Source organism: Scheffersomyces stipitis, chromosome 3 (genome assembly GCF_000209165.1).
Source record: "Scheffersomyces stipitis CBS 6054 chromosome 3, complete sequence".
In the NCBI taxonomy this organism is placed as follows: Eukaryota; Fungi; Ascomycota; class Pichiomycetes; order Serinales; family Debaryomycetaceae; genus Scheffersomyces; species Scheffersomyces stipitis.
This window is the reverse complement of record NC_009043.1, coordinates 784,967-803,659: the sequence shown is the minus strand read 5'-3', so window position 1 is coordinate 803,659 and position 18,693 is coordinate 784,967. Positions and strand designations below refer to the sequence as shown.

The following is an 18,693-nucleotide window of genomic DNA, read 5'->3' as shown; positions in this document are numbered from 1 at the left end:
AGCTGCTGGGGTCTGTACGGTTGTTGTAAGCTTGTTGTTGTGGTGGAAGCTGTGTTTGGTTGGTGTATTGTTGGTTATGGAATTGATTGTTTTGTTCAAGATTGTGATTGTGATTTTGTACGTGCGACTGGGAAAGCGAAGAGGCCTGAGACTTCAACGACGTGGGTAGGGAGGAGTTATGGGGAGGAGTCGGCTGCTGCTGGTAATTCGCCTGGATATCATTCATGGTCCAGCATCAATGCGGTTGTGGGGGAACTACAGCGGTATTTATACAGAAAAGAAGAAATAAACGTTTATGGTGGAAACGGAAATCATTAAAAATTTTTATGTAGGCGTCGCTAAAACGAACTGCAACACAATGTTGGTACCACGGCCAAACTGCAGTGCGGAGTGTCACTGCACCGTGGTGGATTTAGTGAGAGTCATCGGTAGAAAGAAGTCCCCGCCGTACCGAATACCCAGTAGATATCCGACAAGAGGATGACTTCTCTGAGGTATCCAGTCGTGAAAGAGAGGTCATGTTGATCCACGGTGTGGATGCCACAGTTAATGGTATTCTGAAACAAGCAAGATTAACCAAGGTAGAAATAATTAAATTAGAATGGGCCATGGTTGCCTCAGTATTAATCCTCGCTATTCTCGTTACATAAAGCAGACTCGGTACAGAAAAATACTACCTAAATGGAACTGCCATGGAACGTTGCACAACAAGAAATGTGACAGAAGCTAACCAGGGACGAGATGAGATGGACAGAAGCAGTACAAATCAAGCAGATAAGTTGAGATACTGCGAGTTTTCTCATTAGACAAGATCTCCTACTACAGACGAGTACAGCCAGTCAGAGATGCCCCATTACTTTCAGTTCCCAGGCACAAAATTCATATGACTTTCAAAATTTCCGCTATTTTGAACTACTTCTTACTGCAGAAGAAATACCGAGTACCACGCCTGGAAATGCTTTTTCATTTTTCAACTACGCTACTATAATTCAAATAGTGGATCACCACATGCTCAACCACCCCCTTCGTCTATACCTTATCTACCTTCTTTTCTTGTCATCGATCTAGTCCATCTTCTATACTCCAGACTTCTTTGTGTTATCTCATGGAAATAGCGCAAAGCGCGATAAGGTTACAGAAATTTGCACCCTGCGATAAAAACCTCAGAGGCTACAATACTGGTTTCTACGTCTTCTTACTTGTTTCTCTATATTATATCTATATTCTTTCTTCTTTACTATTTCTCTATACTACCTCTATTTGCTACATCTCCTTACAATACTCATAGAATATAGAATACCATAAATAAATACATCTAGTCGTTAGTCATCTCTATTTTTCCTGTAAACTGCTTTCGTGGTTTGGGCCCATCATGAATGCTCCCACACTGCCTAAGTAGCCTTCGTGTCTCAAAAAGTATGATTGCATGTCTCCTTTAGACCAGAAATTAACGGCATAGCTCAAGGTGTGGATGGTCTGTTTGTGACCGGAGATGTAGCTTCCACCAAAGTAGATACGTTTGAGATTGAACCGAAGAGCTTGTAAGTAGGCAATCTGGCCAATGTTGTTAGATACAGAGTATAAGAGCGAACGAGCTATGTCTTCAGAACGGAACTGGGCCAACTTTTCTGCTGGCGTGAGTTTACGTCCGTTAGTGAATCTCAACTTTTTGAACACTTTGGCAAACGAAGATGCAATGTTGTTTGCTTTCAAGCCGATTTTGTTGTAATTTGTGCCATAAATATCACCCACCAACAAGTCGATGTTCTCGTTATCGCCTCGCTGCGCCATCTCCAACATCTCATTGTAGTCCTTTGCGTCGGTCAACAACGAAAGTAACCCCCAGAGTGTTCCTCCACCCAAAGACGAACCGCCTATTCTCTCAAAGCCCTCTGGACCAGGTCCAACGACCTTGATCATCGACACCCCACTACCGATATTTACAAGGAGGTAGGGGAATATGTCTTGCTCTTCCTGCAACGATTTAGCAATGAACTTGGTATCATCCTGCACCAAGTCGTAGGTAAAGATCTCGTTTGGAATCTTGGTGATCAACCAGTTCAATCCTTTGATAAGGCACTCCATCTCATCTTTGGCAATAATCTTCATGGGCAATTTGTGCTTACGGAACGTTTTCGTCATGAGTTCGTAAAACTTATGCGCCCCTCCACCCGTAGCCATGATGTATGTAATAGGTGTGTGTTCCTCACGATGACACGATTTGGATATTAACTTTATCATGAACTTTAGAGCCTCGTGTTTGAAGTTTTCGGTCTGGAAGTCTTTGAAGTGCAATTTGCCACCCCCGATGTCATTGACTGTGGATTTGGTGAAGTAAACTAGTTTGGTGAGGGTTCCGCCAATATCGACAGAGATATGGATAATTTCCAGGTTATGCTGTGGTAGAGTGATGTTTTTGGTCAAGTCGTAGTCGTCAGAAGGCAATTCCAACTCCTCGTCAACGACAACCAGGCCGTTGTATGCAAGCTGAAGGTTCTTTTTAGCAGAGGTACGAAAAGCTGGACCAGATCCCGAAACTACAGAGGCGTCTCTGGGTATTCTAGCAGTGGATGCAGTGGAAGTCGAGCTGTTATCCTCTTCGTCGTCACCATCAGCATTCTCGTCTTCGGAAGAAGCTTCTGGAGTAGGAGAGCTGCTTGCAGTAGCCAGCGACTCAGAACTGGACACATAGCAGCCGTTGATTGAGTTTTTGCGCTTTTCCTGGATGAGGTTGTCTCTCAAAAGTATGTCATTACCAATATAGGCTCCAGAACAATCAATGCGAATAGTGCCGGGATCGACATTCTGGAGGTCCAACTCGTCTGTGGACGCGATCCTCTTGGCCGTTGTAAGGAGACCCATCTGGGGAACGGCGACAATCTGTGTGGGCGACAATGTGGCTGTAGAGCTGAAGAATAGAAAAGGTTGCTTGGATTATTTCTGTGAAAAATCAAGCTTTGGAAATCTTTTTTCTTTGACTAGTACGAGTATATTTTTCACAGCGGCCGATAAAAATAGTGAAGAATTTTCGATAGTCCGATGTGAATGTGACGAAATGAAAATGAATATATTCGCTAGAAAATGATGCTGCGGTGAAGAAGTACTGGAGCGACTGCCATTAATGTGATAAACACAACTTACAAGACGAAGAAGACGTAAATAATTGTTTGACAAACAATTCGGCTGATATCAGTCTATATATACTAGATAGTGATTACACATTGGTGAGCGGTGCTAAACGAAATTACCCTCGGAGTACACCCAGCGAAAATCCGCAGCTCGGTAGAATGGCTGTGTGGACGGGGGTAGCGTTGTGATACAAAGCCCGCTATTCCTCCTTAATATGTCTTCGCTGTGATACGGTAATACTGTACAGACTCCCAGCTATTGCTTTTGCGTGAAGAATTAGCGAGTTCAACATTTTCGTTTTGCACCGCATCTCAGGTTTTGGATAGCTGAACCTTGACAAAATGAGATCCTCACCTCAACCAGAGAGTCATTTTGGAGTCAGCTCTCCACTCCGTTTCATTTTGACTGAGCTGCTGCGTACGCCGTTTATCTACGGCTCGGAACTGGTACGACGTCTATATCCGTGATATCACAGGCTTCTACGCTCGACTTCGTTTAGCACCACTTCAAATCTGTTGGGACTTTCTCTGCACTCCAAACCTGGCTATAGACACTATTCTTATAGGGAGACGGTAATAAACACTTCACAGGACGAAATAACTTACAAACGGATGTGATATTTCAGTATGTCTATCGTACCATACGACACCCTATATTGTCCGAGTTTTATTGTACTTCGGTTCTTTTTGATCTACCTCTGCCATTGTCTATTCTCTTTATCTGAAAATTTGACGTCCCGCATTTCCTGGGGAAACATTTCAGCCTCGGACCGGCTAACTCAAACCGGAAATACCGTAAGACATTCTGCGATTTTATGGGGTACTGTCTTGGCCCGGCAACAATAGACAACTCCGAGAAGTCCGGATTATACACGTAAAAACTGACTATGTCTCCCATGGGAAGACGTGGGGATGTAAACCATATCCAGTGCTGAACTTCGGATATTCTGATCGTTCGTCACCAGAGAAGGTGCGTCAGTACTGTATTTTTCAGTATGCGTCTAGTAAATTAGGCTGCGAATTTGTTCACTTCTTAGATATGACCGGGCATTGTTATAAAGCTGCTATCTACTTGACCAGGATAGCAAGTCAAGTTCACGTCGTTTAGGATCTGGCGAGAAATAGGACTTAGTCCCTAAATCAAAGTTTTGCTACCGGAATATTCAAGAACTCCTCAAAGATAGCCTTGACATATTGTTGGAAAAGAATGAATTCCGATGGAAATATAGAGTAGGTTCTTCGGATTGTTCAATGTAATTACATGTAGATCATCGAATTGGGCGAATTGGACAAGCCTCGTTGTCCTTGCCTTTACTTCCAGCTAAGATGTTCTTTCAGGAAATTCTTAAACTAGCTCGTTCCATCGGGTGAATGTTGAAACTGGATGTGTTCATCTAGATAAGTCCCTGGCATATTCAATGAGCGACTATCAGACAAGAAGTTCTCCAAGACATCTACCGCCACTTCAATGAATCAACCTTATCTCTGATTATTCTCCCTTGATAGTCCTCTTTGCTTCTTTCTGACTAATCTCAACGTTCATATATATTTTCTAAATGGAATGCTTTCTAGAATGCTATTGGCGCCTTGTATTTCAAGTGGTCTTGTAAAAAAAAAGGATTTCCCCTTAATTTGAATGCTAATAGAAGATGCCAAGGGTACAATATCATTCGATACACTATATATGGGGATAATTTACAAAAGAAAATACAGGCAACCTTGAAAATGAAAAAAGATCTTGTAAATGTCTAAATATATGTGAATACACTATAGATGCAGTACACGAGCAGCGACTCATTCTATTAAAATTGATGACTAACTCTAACTCTGAAAAATTGAAACTATGACTCGTATTCCAAAAGCTGAAGTATGCTGAAAATTCTACTTTCTGTTGGTTCTTTCGAGCAACTTTTCCATGGCTGCGAAAAGTAACTTTAGTTAACGTATACATACAGGAAACGTAAAGCCATACCGCACAACTATCCACTGTATGCAGTTTTCACTTCTCTGCAGCAGTAATTTTTCAGTTTGAATCTCGAAAAACTTGCAAACAAAGATCTTATATGTCCAACTCATAGAGCTATGGTTGAACAATTACATACGTTACAATCAATAGCTATAGAGGACGAGTCCGCTCCATCTTTGGCGGTTTCCAACCGTTTTGTTCCGGCATTATACGAACTCAAATTGGACATTAACCATACAAAACCAAACTTCCAAGGTCAATTAGACATTCTTTTGAAAGAGAACGACGTTTATAATGTTGAAAGACTGCAAACATCCACTAAATTCTCATTATCTTTACATGCATCCAAATTAGTCATTACCAAGGCAGTTTTGAATACCACTTCTGAAGTCAAACTTACTGTTAAATACGACAGAATCAACAGTCAGGTGACTCTTTCTTCGTCAGAAGATGTCGAAATTGTAGATGTCGCTAATCTGAAAGTCTCCATTACGTACATGGGGCAGATCAATAGCATCAAAACGTACCAAGATAAAACCCATGGTTTGTTCAAGACTAATTATTTGGACAGTGTCTCAGGAAAGTCTAACAATTATATTCTTTCTACTCACTTCCAGCCTCATTCTGCCAAGTTGGTCTTTCCCTTGATCGAAGAATTGCACGTCAAGACTCCGATCAAGTTGACCATCACTACTCTATCCAAATTTAAAGTAATTTCAGTTGGTAAACTTCTACTGAATCAGCCATTGGAGATGAGTGAAAACTCTACTTTCAGCTTTGAAACTTCTCCTCCAATTGCGCCTTCTGTATTTGGATTTGTAATCGGTGATTTTGAATACTTGGAAGACAAATATGGCGATCTTCCTCTTCGTGTATACACAAGTATTGGTGAAAGCAGATATGCTATTCGTGCTCTTAAACTGATGAAGAAATTGCTTCCTATTCTTGAAAGTTTGCTTGATGTCAAGTATCCTTTGGAAAAGCTTGATTTCGTTTCTATTCCATTCTTAAACGATGGAGCCATGGAAAATTGGGGCTTGGTAACTGTTCTTTCTAACCAATTGCTTGTGGATGAAAGCACAGCCAGCCCATCCACTTTAAGACAAATTGACCAAATAGTTGCACATGAACTTGTCCACCAATGGATAGGAAACTTGGTTACATTTGATGACTGGAAATACTTGTGGTTGAACGAATCCTTCGCTACATGGCTCGGTAACTATATTCTTGACGTTGCTGATAACTCTCACCCAAAAGACAAAGAATTTGAAAAATTCCTTGACCAAGACTGCTTCTATGCTGAAGACAAGTTCTCAATCCCAAGCATCAATACCTATATGTCCAAAATAGATACCGGATTAAACTCTTTGACATCGACAATTTTTGATACACATGCTTACGAGAAGGGTATAATTTTATTAAGAATGATTGGAAATATCATACATGTAGATGGGGATCCAACATCAGCTAGTGAGGGTGATGACTACACGAGAATGTTGCGTGGAATCGGCGCACTTATCAAAAAGTATCAGTACAAGTCAATCAAGGCATTTGAAATTTGGAATACATTGAACGAGTTGACATCCATTGACTTGCAGAGTTTCGTCCATTCTTGGTTAAGATACCCTGGATTTCCATTGGTTCAAGTTACTACCAATGACGACAACTCCAAGTTGTTATTTGAACAACATCAATGTTTGTACAATTTGAGGGCAGACCAAGTTAATTTAGAAGACCATCCTTTTCATGTCCCATTGTTTATCAAGGTGATAGATGACAAGGGCTCATCGAAAGTATTGAATATCATAATGACAGACCGTACTTTGGAATTGGATATTTCCTTGGCTCAATTAGTCAATATTAACCACAACCATAGTGGTTACTACCGTGTCAAGTATTCCCCAAAACTAATTGCCAATATCATTGAGAACATTGATAAGGTGTCCCTGACTGATTTGATTACCATCATCAATGACTATGGAAAGCTTTTAGGAAGTGTTGGCACTACAAAAGAAGATCTCATTTCTTTAGTACAGATCATTGAAGCTGTTTGCAAGAGATCACACATTGACTACGATTTATTACAAGTTGCGATGACCTATTTAGAAACAATCAACTCAAACTTGATGCATTTCAGTAAATATACTGAGTTCCAGGTATGGGTTGACAACTTAGTTAGCACTTTGTTCCAAAGAATTGGTGGATGGGACAAATTGCAGTCTTTCAAAGATAGTCATTGCTACGATCCTGTAGAAATGGAAGTTAGAAACGCCATTCTTCAAATTGGAGTATACCGTTCAGACTTCCAAGAAGTTGGCAAAAAGTTATTCAAGAATTTCGTTAATTCGGGAATAAACAAATCGTTTACTCCCAAACAATTGGCAACATCCATGTTCAATACAATGATCTACAATGCCCCACAGAAGGACTACAAGCGAGTCTTAGAGTTTGTCAAGAATTCCAACAATTCTCTTTTGGAGCATACCGACCTTACGAACCTGGATTTGCAAACCACAGCAGTATCGTCGTTGTCGTTTGTACACAAGGACGATTTGCTTCATAAGACCTTGAACTTTGTCATGACCAACATCGATGCTAAAATGATAGAGTTAGGCTTGATTGGATTCCAGTACAAGAGCTCCAAACAAGACAAGCTTAAATTGTTCCAATGGTATAAGCTCCATTACGACCAGTGGGTATTACGTTCGTTAAGAAAGGGTTCCGATTGGTCAAAGCAAATCGGTATTACGGTTTCAAACATTTCGAAGATGGTCTTAGGAACCATAATGCAATTCGATCCCGAACTTGTCGAATTGAGAGAAAAATTTGTTAAGGACAAACTTGCGACGTTACCTCCTCACGGTTTACAAGAATTGCTTGAAGCGGTACAGGATGAAAACGAAGAGAAGGTGTTGATCGGCGGTTATTATGACGACTTGGTCCTGCAAGTGCTTAGAGCTTGAAGGCGGATGCACATTTAGAGGATAAAATCAAACAGACAATCTCTTCTTGTATATAGAAGCCCCTATACAGCAGTACATAAAAGTTAGGAAGCTGAAAAAAGGGGTAGACGTTATTGTATATTTGAAAATTATGTTAGACGATCAAATATTAGAATATTTAGATAGAGAACAAACGCTATCAGACGGTGAACTTCAAGACATTTTACTACTAATTTAGGATTACATAGAGAGGGGGCTAGGCCGTCTCGCTTAAGTCAATTTGGAGTGCCACAAATCTACAGCCACATTGTTAGCTAAAGTCGTCAAATGATACATTTGCGCATTGGCTAGATTTTCGTATACCTGAGCAATTTTTTTTTTGCTCTACGACTTTAGAATCATGTCTCCAAATCAAAGCCATCATATTGAAGAATACTCCAGCGTGCAGAACAACACAGTGGACAATGGTACCGGCACCGTTCCCCTTTTAGTATCATTGTCGTTGGGAAAATATCAATACCCACAGTATTATCACAATTTGCAAACAGGAAGTGCATCTTGTGGTGCATAGTAGGCGTTGAATTAAATTATGTGTAGTATAAAGATCGGCGCCAAATGAAAATTCTCTCCTATCCTCACCAAGTGGTGTACGAATTTTATGCCATTTTACACTAATTTAGTAGAACATTTAATTAAAAATGGACAAATTTTGTCTAGCTAGCAATTTTAAATCCCGGTAGATTTTTGTAGTTAATTTAAACTGCCGCTGGCTATTTGTGTTCGTTTAAATTGGCACCTGATAATAACCAATAATATATTCCTGAGGTCCTGGCTATGCACCTTATGCGATAAAGCAGAGCTAGGTTAATTTATTGTTTGTTCGTAATTAAATTTCTTACAACCGAATCTGTATCTGTATCTGTATTTGTATTCTATACCTTTTATTATGTATTGTACCATTAAATTCATAAAGGGTGCTTAGTTGGTATGCTGCTGTACTAAATGCCCCACTTTATTTCCTTGTCTTCGATATTGATCACCTTGAGAATAGAGTTGGCCAAACGATCTACGTTGTCCTCCTCCTGCAGCTTCGGTGATTGCTTTTGTACTGAGCTGCTGATTTTCTTGTTGGTATTGAAGTCAGCGACGTTGCTAGCCATTGACGAGTGAACAGATGTAGAAGACAAGCAATGGGTTAATTTTCCATTTTCACGTACAACCAGTGCAGTCGTAATGGGCATCTCGATTGCATTGTCTACATTCTCATTTTCGTTTTCGCTTTCGTGAATGTCGTTATCGTTTTCTGGAATCGATCCAAAGGACGATCCTGAAGAAAGTGAAGGTCTATAAGTTTGGGTCGTGGCCGGGGGAAGCGGCGGAATCATAATAAGTTCATCATCCTTGTAATTGGATACGCTCGATGCTGTAGAATACGCTGTGAAATATCTTGTGCTCACACTAGAATGAACGTTTGGGGATGGCGATTTTAAAAAATCTCTAAGCTCTGCATCTTGTTGCTGGTAGTGACTGGAATCGAGGTCATTATCGTTGTCCAGCATAATACTGTCACTGTCGTCGCTGTTAAAAGGACTGTAGCGGTTCCTACGATCGCCAGAAGAGGTCGGTGAATGACCGGAACTCAAGTCACTTGGAGTTGTGGTTGGATTTTCTTGGACCAATGAGTACGAAGAATAACTTTGCCCATTGCTAGACATTTGGCTCGGTCGACGGCGAGGGTTCAGACGGCTGAGTTTGCTTTGGAAGTGGTTGTTGAAGTTGGGAAGCGAGTTGGAGCGAAGTCGGAAATTCAATTTATGTGGGTGCGAATAAATCTCTGAAATAGGAGGATTATTGGTCTGCGTTTGAGTATTGGCATATGGTAGCGAACTGAACGAAGGCAGATGCGTCGTGATGGGACTTCCGTTGAGGGATTTGGATAATTTGAGGCTTATAGTGGTTTGTAAGGGGTGTGACTCTTCTGTCTGCTCATTAAGTTTGTTGAAAAGCTTTAATTTAGACCTCAATTTCTGAGTCTTGGAGTCATATGGTACTTGATCTGAAGCTAGGCTCATCGAGAGCAATTCTAAGAAGAAATAAAATTAAATGAAAGTAATAGTGAAAGTGAAAGTAGTTTACTATCTAAAAGCTACTCAATAGCTATAAAGGAGGGAACTGAAAAAAAGGTTTTTATAAAAATAAAGAACGAACTATTGGAAATAGTTGAAGACCGGAGAATGTGCCAATATATATTTGATGCAATATATGTCAAGAGCCGTAGCAATGCTTCAACTGGCTCTGTCACCTGGTATTTAATTTTATGTGTACAGGCTAAAAATGTGAAAATGTAAAGACTATTATTTAATGCAAATGTACGAACTTAATTATTTGTGTTTAAATATGCTAATCTGAAAAATATACAAAGCTACAGAGAAGTTACAACCGTCGGGTTTTTGTCTATCCCGAACTCACATAATTGGGTTTCTCCACCAAGTAGACTTACTACCATGTAGCACTTCAACAGGTGCTTCAGGTCAAGATGAAGCCTTTATTGCAGGTAGATGACTTTAGCCTTGTTGGTGGTCCTAATTTCTTAACAGCGTATTGTGCTCGAGTCGAGACAGCAGCAACTGGTGAACATTAAATCCGAGCCTCTGACCGTAATCGTGCATAGCATTACCAATCGGGCTGGTACATATATTGATTTGCGCATTTGGAGACACAGGAGTGTCTTAGGAGGTGGAGAATAATTAAATGAGTTGCCGGATAGGAGAAGTAAATTACGTTGGGTAACTCTATGAGAGATGGGGACATTAGGTTAGGCAGAAGTTGCCTCAATTAACATTAAAGGATAGTTTATCTCCCAGTTGAGAGCGTCACAGGACGCCGAATTGGCCTGGAAGCTTGAAAGAGACGTAAAGTCTAATTCCAAACACTGGAGTGGATCCACATACGACACTAAACTGGACGTTTATTAGGGGGTGAGCTACCATTCTCACCAGCAAGGCTAGTGTCCGTGCGTTCTGCAGCGGGAACAAACCGAAAAGCCCGGCTGGCAAGCGGAGAATATGAACTAGCATCGCCAACCCCTTTCTAATCTGCGGTATCTACATTCTTCACTCAACTGCTGCTAGCCTCAACGCCCGTGATAGGCGGGCTCTTACAGGCACGATAAATCGCAACAATATCTCCTCTGCGCCTTACCTACACGCCAGTCTTTGTTTGACGTACTAACTCCCATTATCTATGTGACTGGCTATTGTTGAGTCGGCGGAAGCTCTCCCCGAGCTATGCACGACAAATCTACCGAGGTCTATTTGGAGTTGGAGTTGGAGCCAGTCCAATAGGCGGGCACAGCTTAGTCTGGTACCTGTCGGTATTGGCGATTATAGATCCGGAGTATACCCGAAATCACCCCTCTGTCCTCTGTATGAGGACTGGAATGTACATGGCGGTAGATTGATAGCCATTGCAGATGGATTAAGGTAATAGCCAACTTCTGGTCTAAATCCATTGAGAACACAATTTACGCTTGCTCCCCAATGCCTAGTATTGAAATTCACACATTTACACATTTGTCTAGATTACTTCGCTTGATGGGCTACCGTTATTGTAGGTTAATTTTAGCTTCGTCTTGGCTTCTTCACCCCTGTAGTATCTGCAATCTTTCTGATTAGATCGCGTACGAGATCCCAGATCTAGTATTTGTTCACATTGCAGACATATAGAAATAGGCAAATCTAGAACTCTACTGTCTACGCAACGGCTATATACTTTTCCATGTAGACACACATTTATTAACTGCAAAGGCTAGAATGGTGTAACCCTGATTTTTTGCGCCAAATCCCAAACTCCCCTCAACTCCATCTAGACTTGTTGAGTTAAAACTACACCAAATAACGGTTGAAAAATACAGTAAAAAGTCAAATACCTGGTTAGGCACTCTTTCCGTCGCCTGCCTTTGGTGGGTACTCAGAAACGGCACCGCTAGCAGAGACACATTTGCACCAAGCATCCTTAGGAGACTGGCTCATGGCGTAGGCGATGTGTTGGCCACAGCCCATCCAAGTTTTGCCGTCTGCAGATGTTAGTATTTCTGTCACAAGTGTAAATGTGAGATCTTATATTAGCTCGCAAGATCTTCAACAGATTGTCGTTCACATTTACTAAACCCATTAGGGTATTCCTCGTCAGCTCAGGTACAACCGAAGGATCCCAGTTAATTGCAAGAACAATCAGATTGATCTGCGATGATCAGCATTGGTCATGATCTTAGCTATTTAGTCTGGATGAACAAATCTTATAACTCAACGTTCAAGATAGTACGTACGGCAGGTAGGACAATCGATAGGTTTGCACATTCTCGGAAATTTGAATGAATTCAGAAAGGATTTTAAAACTGATCTACAAGAGGAAACTGTGGATGAAGTCAAGAAAAGTGACTCTAGCTCTCTGCTATTATATCCCGAGCAAACCCCATCGGCAATTGAGTTCACCATTCCTGTGCTGTGCACTCCAGACCCAGTATGCCGGCGCGTCCAGCTTAGATAAGAAATACTTTGGATTAGATGCAAATATGGTACGATTTGTCAGTTACGAACTAGGGGGTAATGTGAGTTTCACGATTTCATGTAAGGCAAGACGCACCGAATGAAAATGACATTTGAAGGGCATATAATACTTTATTTGCCTGCCATTTTGGGAAAATTGCTCGTTATACTCAATTACGAGAGCGATAAATCCATTATTTTGTAGCCAATTAAAAGGGTTCTCTTCCGACTGTAACCAGCTCAATAATCCTTTCCCATCTGTACCCCCCTTTGTTCCTAAATTGATTCTCGAGGAAATAGTTTCTTTATCTGGAGATAACGGATTGACCAGTGGAGTTCACTTTTGAGTTCTCTCATAGTTGTCTCACTTTAATAATCTTTATGTTGCTACATAGAAGTTTTGCTTAATGGTAAAACTTGAACTTACTTCACAGCTAGGTCAACTTCATGCTATTTAGTTCATAATCTTTAGTCTATGAAGAACGCACTAAATGTTAATATGTACACGTCTATGTCTGCTTAGTGAGCTCCTCCTTCTCCAACTCTTTCTCCAACTTGTCCAACTTCTGGACCTCTTCTGGATCATCTTTCAAGTGCTTCTCAAGGTCGAGGTTCTCTTGGATGTTCCACAATTGACCGTAAAGCGAATGCTGGTCGGCCAATAAACCGTAGTGTGTGCCCTCTTCTTGCACCGAACCCTTGTTCAACACTATAATCTTGTCAGCATCAGCAATGGTTCTCAATCTATGGGCAATTGACACATTGGTATTCTTTTTTGTACGGAAGACTGTACGGATGGTCCTCAACAACGACTGCTCGGTATGGGTATCCAAAGCAGATGTAGCTTCATCAAAGAAAGTGATAGGAGCTCGCTTCAAAAGCAATCTGGCAATGGCAAGACGCTGCTTCTCACCTCCGGAAATCATCATCCCTCTTTCACCAACAATAGTGTTGACACCATCTGGTAAATCCTTGATCAAGTTCGTCAATTGAACCTTTTCAATCATCTCTTCGATTTCCTCGTCCGTAGCATCCAATCTACCGTACCGGATATTCTCCAAGATTGTATCGTTGAACAAGGGAGTCTCCTGGGGTACAATACCCAAGGACTTTCTCAACGACTCGACAGTTATCTTGCTGATATCTTGACCGTCTATCAAGATTCTGCCTTCATCAACATCATAGAATCTGAATACAAGACGCAAAATCGTCGATTTACCACTACCAGAGGGTCCTACAATTGCAACCTTCTGGCCGGCCGGGATAGTAAACGTTGCATTCTTCAAGATAGGTCTCTCTGGATGGTATCCAAATGAGACATTTTCAAACTTGATTTCACCAGGAACTCCCTGAGCATTTAAAAGCAATGGTTTGGCGTTAGGAGCATCTTTGATCTTGATATCATAGTTCTGTAATTGGAACAAGTTTTCCATATCTAGCAACGACTGTTTCAATTCACGATACACTGAACCCAAAAAGTTCAATGGTACACTCAACTGGAAAACTAACTGATTGATCAAGACTAAATCTCCAACACTAAGAGCTCCAGTGGCTACACCTTGGCATCCCATATACATCATGGCCGTCAAGGCACTCGTAAAGATTAAGTTCTGGCCAGCGTTTAAGAACGCCAATGATGTGGCTACTTTGATGGAAGCATTCTGATACTTTGTTAAAGCTGAGTCGTATTTGCTGGCCTGATAGAGTTCGTTGTTAAAGTATTTGACAGACTCATAGTTGATCAACGAGTCTAAGGCTACAGAAGCTGCTTGGTTATCGGCATTGTTGGCTTGTCTTCTAAATCCGGTTCTCCACGAAGTGGTCTTGATAGTGAAGAAAGAGTAAGCCATCATCGTAGCCAAAGTCACAGCAGCAAATGATAATCCATAATTATAAGTCAAAATCCCACAGACAACAGAAATCTCAAAAGTTATTGGCACGATGTGGAAAACTAAAGCACTCAATACATAACTGATACCTTTAGTACCTCGATCTATAGCTCTGGTCAAGCCACCTGTCTGTCTGGACAAATGGAATTGTAGGTCTATATTCAAGAGATGAATAAACGTATTGTAAGCTACCCTCTTGATGGCACTTTGGGCTACTGAAGCAAAAACGGCATTTCTTAACTCACCAAAGAGTACAGCGCCAAATCTGGCTCCACCATAAGCAAGAATCAAAGATCCAATTACTGTTCCTACAGTTCCTAAATGCTCTGACCATTCCACATTCATTTCGTCAATGATGCTCTTGAAGAAAAAAGGCACTTGCACATTCAATAATTTCGATCCAATCAATAGCGTCAATGCTATCACCACCCTGATCTTGAAACTGGGTTTGTTCTTGGGCCAGATGGTAGCTACAAGTGACTTGAGCATTTTGAGCTGGGAGGTTGAAATCTGCTTGCCAAAAAGGTAAGTAGACGAGTCCTTCTTGGATTTGACTGATTCATTACAAACTTTTGAGGTGTGAAATCCACGTCTAAGCAACGTTGATGGACCAATTGGTGAAGAAATCTTTCGTGATGTTCTGGATAAGTTGGTATATTTGAAGTCACTTTTGATATTCAGCACTAAAGTACGTGTTTGGAACATCAGCCTTACTACTGGCATCCGTATTGGCCTGAGAACCTTCAAAACGGTACCACCATTTCTAAACATGGTTGTAGTTGTATATCTTTATAGGCTATGAAGTGAATCGTTGTAGCTGAAAAATTGAAATTTCACAGGAATTGAAAATGAATTATAAATTGAATGTCTAAAAAAGCAAAGTAAAAAACTGCACAACTCCGTCAGCTGAGATTTAGCACTCTCTTTAACGGTATTAATGATTCAAAATAGTTTCTGAAGCCTCCTGAATTGAAAATCGAGAAATAGACGTGATTTATAGAAATTGGTAAACTGTGGTTCCTTGTCTTAGATAGAGGTTATGACGACACTGGTGCGACATTTCACACTAGTAATCCCTCGATAAACTCCGATAACGACCAGTATGGCCAAATCGGTTACCAAGATTTAGTAATTGACTATAGCATGTTTGGAGAACGTGTTGAAGTTACCAGTATGCTCATCGATCTTGAAGAGCTCCTTCAGAATGATACAAACATCGGATCATTAACTGGTGTTGCCGCAATTGTTCCGACAAATGGTTTTGTGCAAAGCGAGCTTCTCCATACTTCGGCATTGCCCGTTTTGGAGCACAAGCAACAGAGAACTAACAGGATTGAGCAGAGATGGGGCCATAGATGTCGTATCAGATACAAATTCATGCATCGTACAATATTTGAAGAAATTTTATTATTGAATTGTCATTGAAGTTTCTTGTATTAAGCTGTGAAAATTGGGTGCAAAATTCTGAGAAACCCACATTTTGCTACCATATCACTCCATAATACAACAAATTCTACTTAACTACTACACTATCAACGTTTTATTGTATCTCTTGATTACATAGTTCCATGTCTATTTGAGTTCGTCCAATGATTCTTCAAGAGCCTTGGTGAGCTGGTCTACGTGTCCAGCGTAGACTGAGTAGCCCATGTGACCTACTCTGAAGTATTTTCCTACCAAAGCCTTGTGGATACCACCAGCAACGGTGAAACCCTTGGAGCTCAACTTGGCAAGCAAGTCGGCACCATTGATGTTTTCTGGGAAGTAAACAGCGGTCAATCCGTGAGCAGCGACATCGTGGCTGAGAGGAACTATCTTCAAGCCTAACTTTTCAACGCTCGACTTGAACTTAGACGAGATTTCAGCGTGCTTAGCAAATCTGTCATCGATGCTACCACTCAAGATATCATCTAACGATACCTTCAAAGCGGTGATAGTCTGGACGGCTGGCGTGGCAAAATAGGCACCGTTACCGGATTCGTAAGCCTTCATGATCGGAGTCCATCTCTTCAACGAGGCAAAGAAGACAGTTTCCTTTCTTGCCAAAGCTTTTGCCACTGCTCTGGCCGAGGCAAAGGAGATGGACAAACCAGCAGGAACACCAATGGCCTTCTGTGAAGCTGTCAAGGCGAAATCGATACCCCATTTGTCGAACTCCAAGTCTTCTACCCCGATAGAACAGACTCCATCGACTACAATCAACGTTTCTGGCGATTCCTTCTTTACGATTTCAGAAACAGCCTTCACGTCACTTACCACAGAAGTCGACGTATCAACATGGGTGATGGTAATGGCTGTGTACTTAGTAGACTTTAACTTTTCAGCGACGGTTTCGACCGGAACCACTCCTCCGACAGGAGCAGTAACGACATCAACATCGATTCCGTAAATCTTCAAACAGTCAGCAAATGAATCGGAAAAGAATCCCGTCGACAAAACCAACACTTTGTCTCCTGGGCTAAGCAAGTTAGTGGAAACAATGTCCCAGCCCAAAGTTCCAGAACCAGCAATTACATAGGCCTGTGCGTCGGGGTCAGAAGACTTGAACAACTTTCTCAAGTTCTGCAAGACCGACTGGAACGTTTTGACAAACTCGGGAGAAGTGTGGGCCTGCGAAGGTGTGGCCATAGCCCCAAGAACCTCGTCAGAGAATTCGATGGGGCCAGGAATCATCGTCAATTTGTGGGGTGGTTGCTTGTAGGGAGTAGCCATAGTTGCAGAGTGGGCGAAAGTACGACTGAAAATAGAAGGTAAGGTCTTGTAGGAGCGAAGTTTTGGGAAACGGATGATCGGCTTGAGGGTACGAATCATACAGTAGAGTCAACGACAAGAATCAAAGTCAGGAGTCAATTCAGGTGCCGAGAAGTCAATTGGATATAAATTCAATAAAGAAAGTGAATTCACAGATGAGAAGTGTGAGAATTTCAACCTCGGAAAATTGAAAAATTGAATGTTCTCTTTTCTCCAGATTCCGTTGGTGCAGCGTCCATACCCCGTATCTCAGAATGCCAGCGGTCCTGACTATGCCCCGGAGCATCACGTGGAACCGGAGGCTTGATCCATGGATAGTGTGCAATTCATACAGTACTGTAGAGTTGGTGTAGCTGTAATGGCACAGGCAGAATCGAACAGCACGAAGAACCATAAAACTGTAATGCAGTACTGATATATATTTCCTAACAATTCAGTATTCCTAAAAATTCAGTATCTAGATGGACTTATTGTAATATGAAAGGTAGCAAAGTAGAGGGTGGCTATTAATACGATTTAAAAAATAGAACTTTTCTGCAAAATAGTAGAGAATAGAACTCCTACTGTCTTGGCCCTTTAGATTCGAGATATTCGTAGTAAAACAATCCATACAAATTAATTAGATAGCGTATACACTAGATCAGCAGACAATGGCCATTCTGGTCCGGTCAATTACATTATTAAGTACAGTCATTACCAATTGAGTCATCGGTAGTATCAATTAGTATAGCCAATTGTCACAACAATCAGGTGTCAATTAAGTAGTCAACCAAAGTCGACTCGTCTATTATATCAGATCGCCGTAAGGTTCATCAATTCATTCGTCAACGTATCGAGCGTCTCTTGCCATTCTGCCATGTCTGACTCCCCCCAGAGCTCGTACAATTCTGATTTCTCGGAGTTGACTACAGCTATCGTGCTCAACGTCAATTGTTCCACCGTCAAGAGCTTGGTGGTATAAGTCTTGGTGCGAATATCCTTGTCCCAGCTAGATTGGTACTTGTCAAGGAATCGGTTGATGGGTTCATACAAATATTCGGGCACATTCTTCCCTCGCTGTTCTTTCAAATAGCTGCGGGACTTGAATCCTATCACAAATACTGCCAACACGAGAATGCCTTCGCCTTCATAACTGTCTACGTATTCCGACGATAACACTTCCATGAGGCCCTGGACAATGCTTTCCAAGGGAGACTGCTCGTTCTTGGTCAAATCCGCTAATTGATCCAAGGCTCCGTCGTTCTCAAAGATCTTAGCCCCCCATGCACCCATTATGTTCTCTATTGTGAATGTCTATCTTTTCAATCGGTTTGATCTACATTGTCAAGCAGAAATCTAGTCTATATAAATACTGGAGCCAAGGCAATTTTTGTGTTCCATGCAAAACATCCCCTTGATTTCGAATTAGGAAGTGTTCGTATTCTAATGCCTCACTCTGTTAGTTTCACTGCCAGGATTGGGCAATCACTA

At 41.3% G+C, this 18,693-nt stretch overlaps 6 protein-coding genes across 6 annotated transcripts; 1 reads left to right on the top strand and 5 right to left on the bottom strand. All coding sequences in view use genetic code 12, as the record gives it.

Moving 5' to 3' along the window:
- Positions 1 to 1,332: 1,332 nt before the first annotated feature.
- PICST_57761 (predicted protein) lies at positions 1,333 to 2,862 on the bottom strand (the record flags this gene model as incomplete). Its single annotated transcript, XM_001383397.1, has 2 exons — positions 1,333 to 2,496; positions 2,542 to 2,862. 2 exons carry the CDS (start codon positions 2,860 to 2,862, stop codon positions 1,333 to 1,335), a joined length of 1,485 nt encoding a protein of 494 aa, XP_001383434.2.
- A 2,348-nt stretch (positions 2,863 to 5,210) lies between these two features.
- Positions 5,211 to 8,057, top strand: PICST_43257 (predicted protein; the record flags this gene model as incomplete). Its single annotated transcript, XM_001383750.1, has 1 exon — positions 5,211 to 8,057. One exon carries the CDS (start codon positions 5,211 to 5,213, stop codon positions 8,055 to 8,057), a length of 2,847 nt encoding a protein of 948 aa, XP_001383787.2.
- A 977-nt stretch (positions 8,058 to 9,034) lies between these two features.
- Positions 9,035 to 10,108, bottom strand: PICST_30730 (hypothetical protein; the record flags this gene model as incomplete). Its single annotated transcript, XM_001383396.1, has 1 exon — positions 9,035 to 10,108. One exon carries the CDS (start codon positions 10,106 to 10,108, stop codon positions 9,035 to 9,037), a length of 1,074 nt encoding a protein of 357 aa, XP_001383433.2.
- Positions 10,109 to 13,092: 2,984 nt separating this feature from the next.
- ATM1 (mitochondrial ABC transporter) lies at positions 13,093 to 14,961 on the bottom strand (the record flags this gene model as incomplete). The annotated part of the gene is made up of 1 exon (XM_001383395.1): positions 13,093 to 14,961. One exon carries the CDS (start codon positions 14,959 to 14,961, stop codon positions 13,093 to 13,095), a length of 1,869 nt encoding a protein of 622 aa, XP_001383432.1.
- A 1,083-nt stretch (positions 14,962 to 16,044) lies between these two features.
- On the bottom strand, positions 16,045 to 17,184 carry PICST_44075 (predicted protein; the record flags this gene model as incomplete). The annotated part of the gene is made up of 1 exon (XM_001383394.1): positions 16,045 to 17,184. One exon carries the CDS (start codon positions 17,182 to 17,184, stop codon positions 16,045 to 16,047), a length of 1,140 nt encoding a protein of 379 aa, XP_001383431.1.
- Positions 17,185 to 18,015: 831 nt separating this feature from the next.
- On the bottom strand, positions 18,016 to 18,495 carry PICST_30727 (predicted protein; the record flags this gene model as incomplete). Its single annotated transcript, XM_001383393.1, has 1 exon — positions 18,016 to 18,495. One exon carries the CDS (start codon positions 18,493 to 18,495, stop codon positions 18,016 to 18,018), a length of 480 nt encoding a protein of 159 aa, XP_001383430.1.
- Between the last annotated feature and the right edge of the window lie 198 nt (positions 18,496 to 18,693).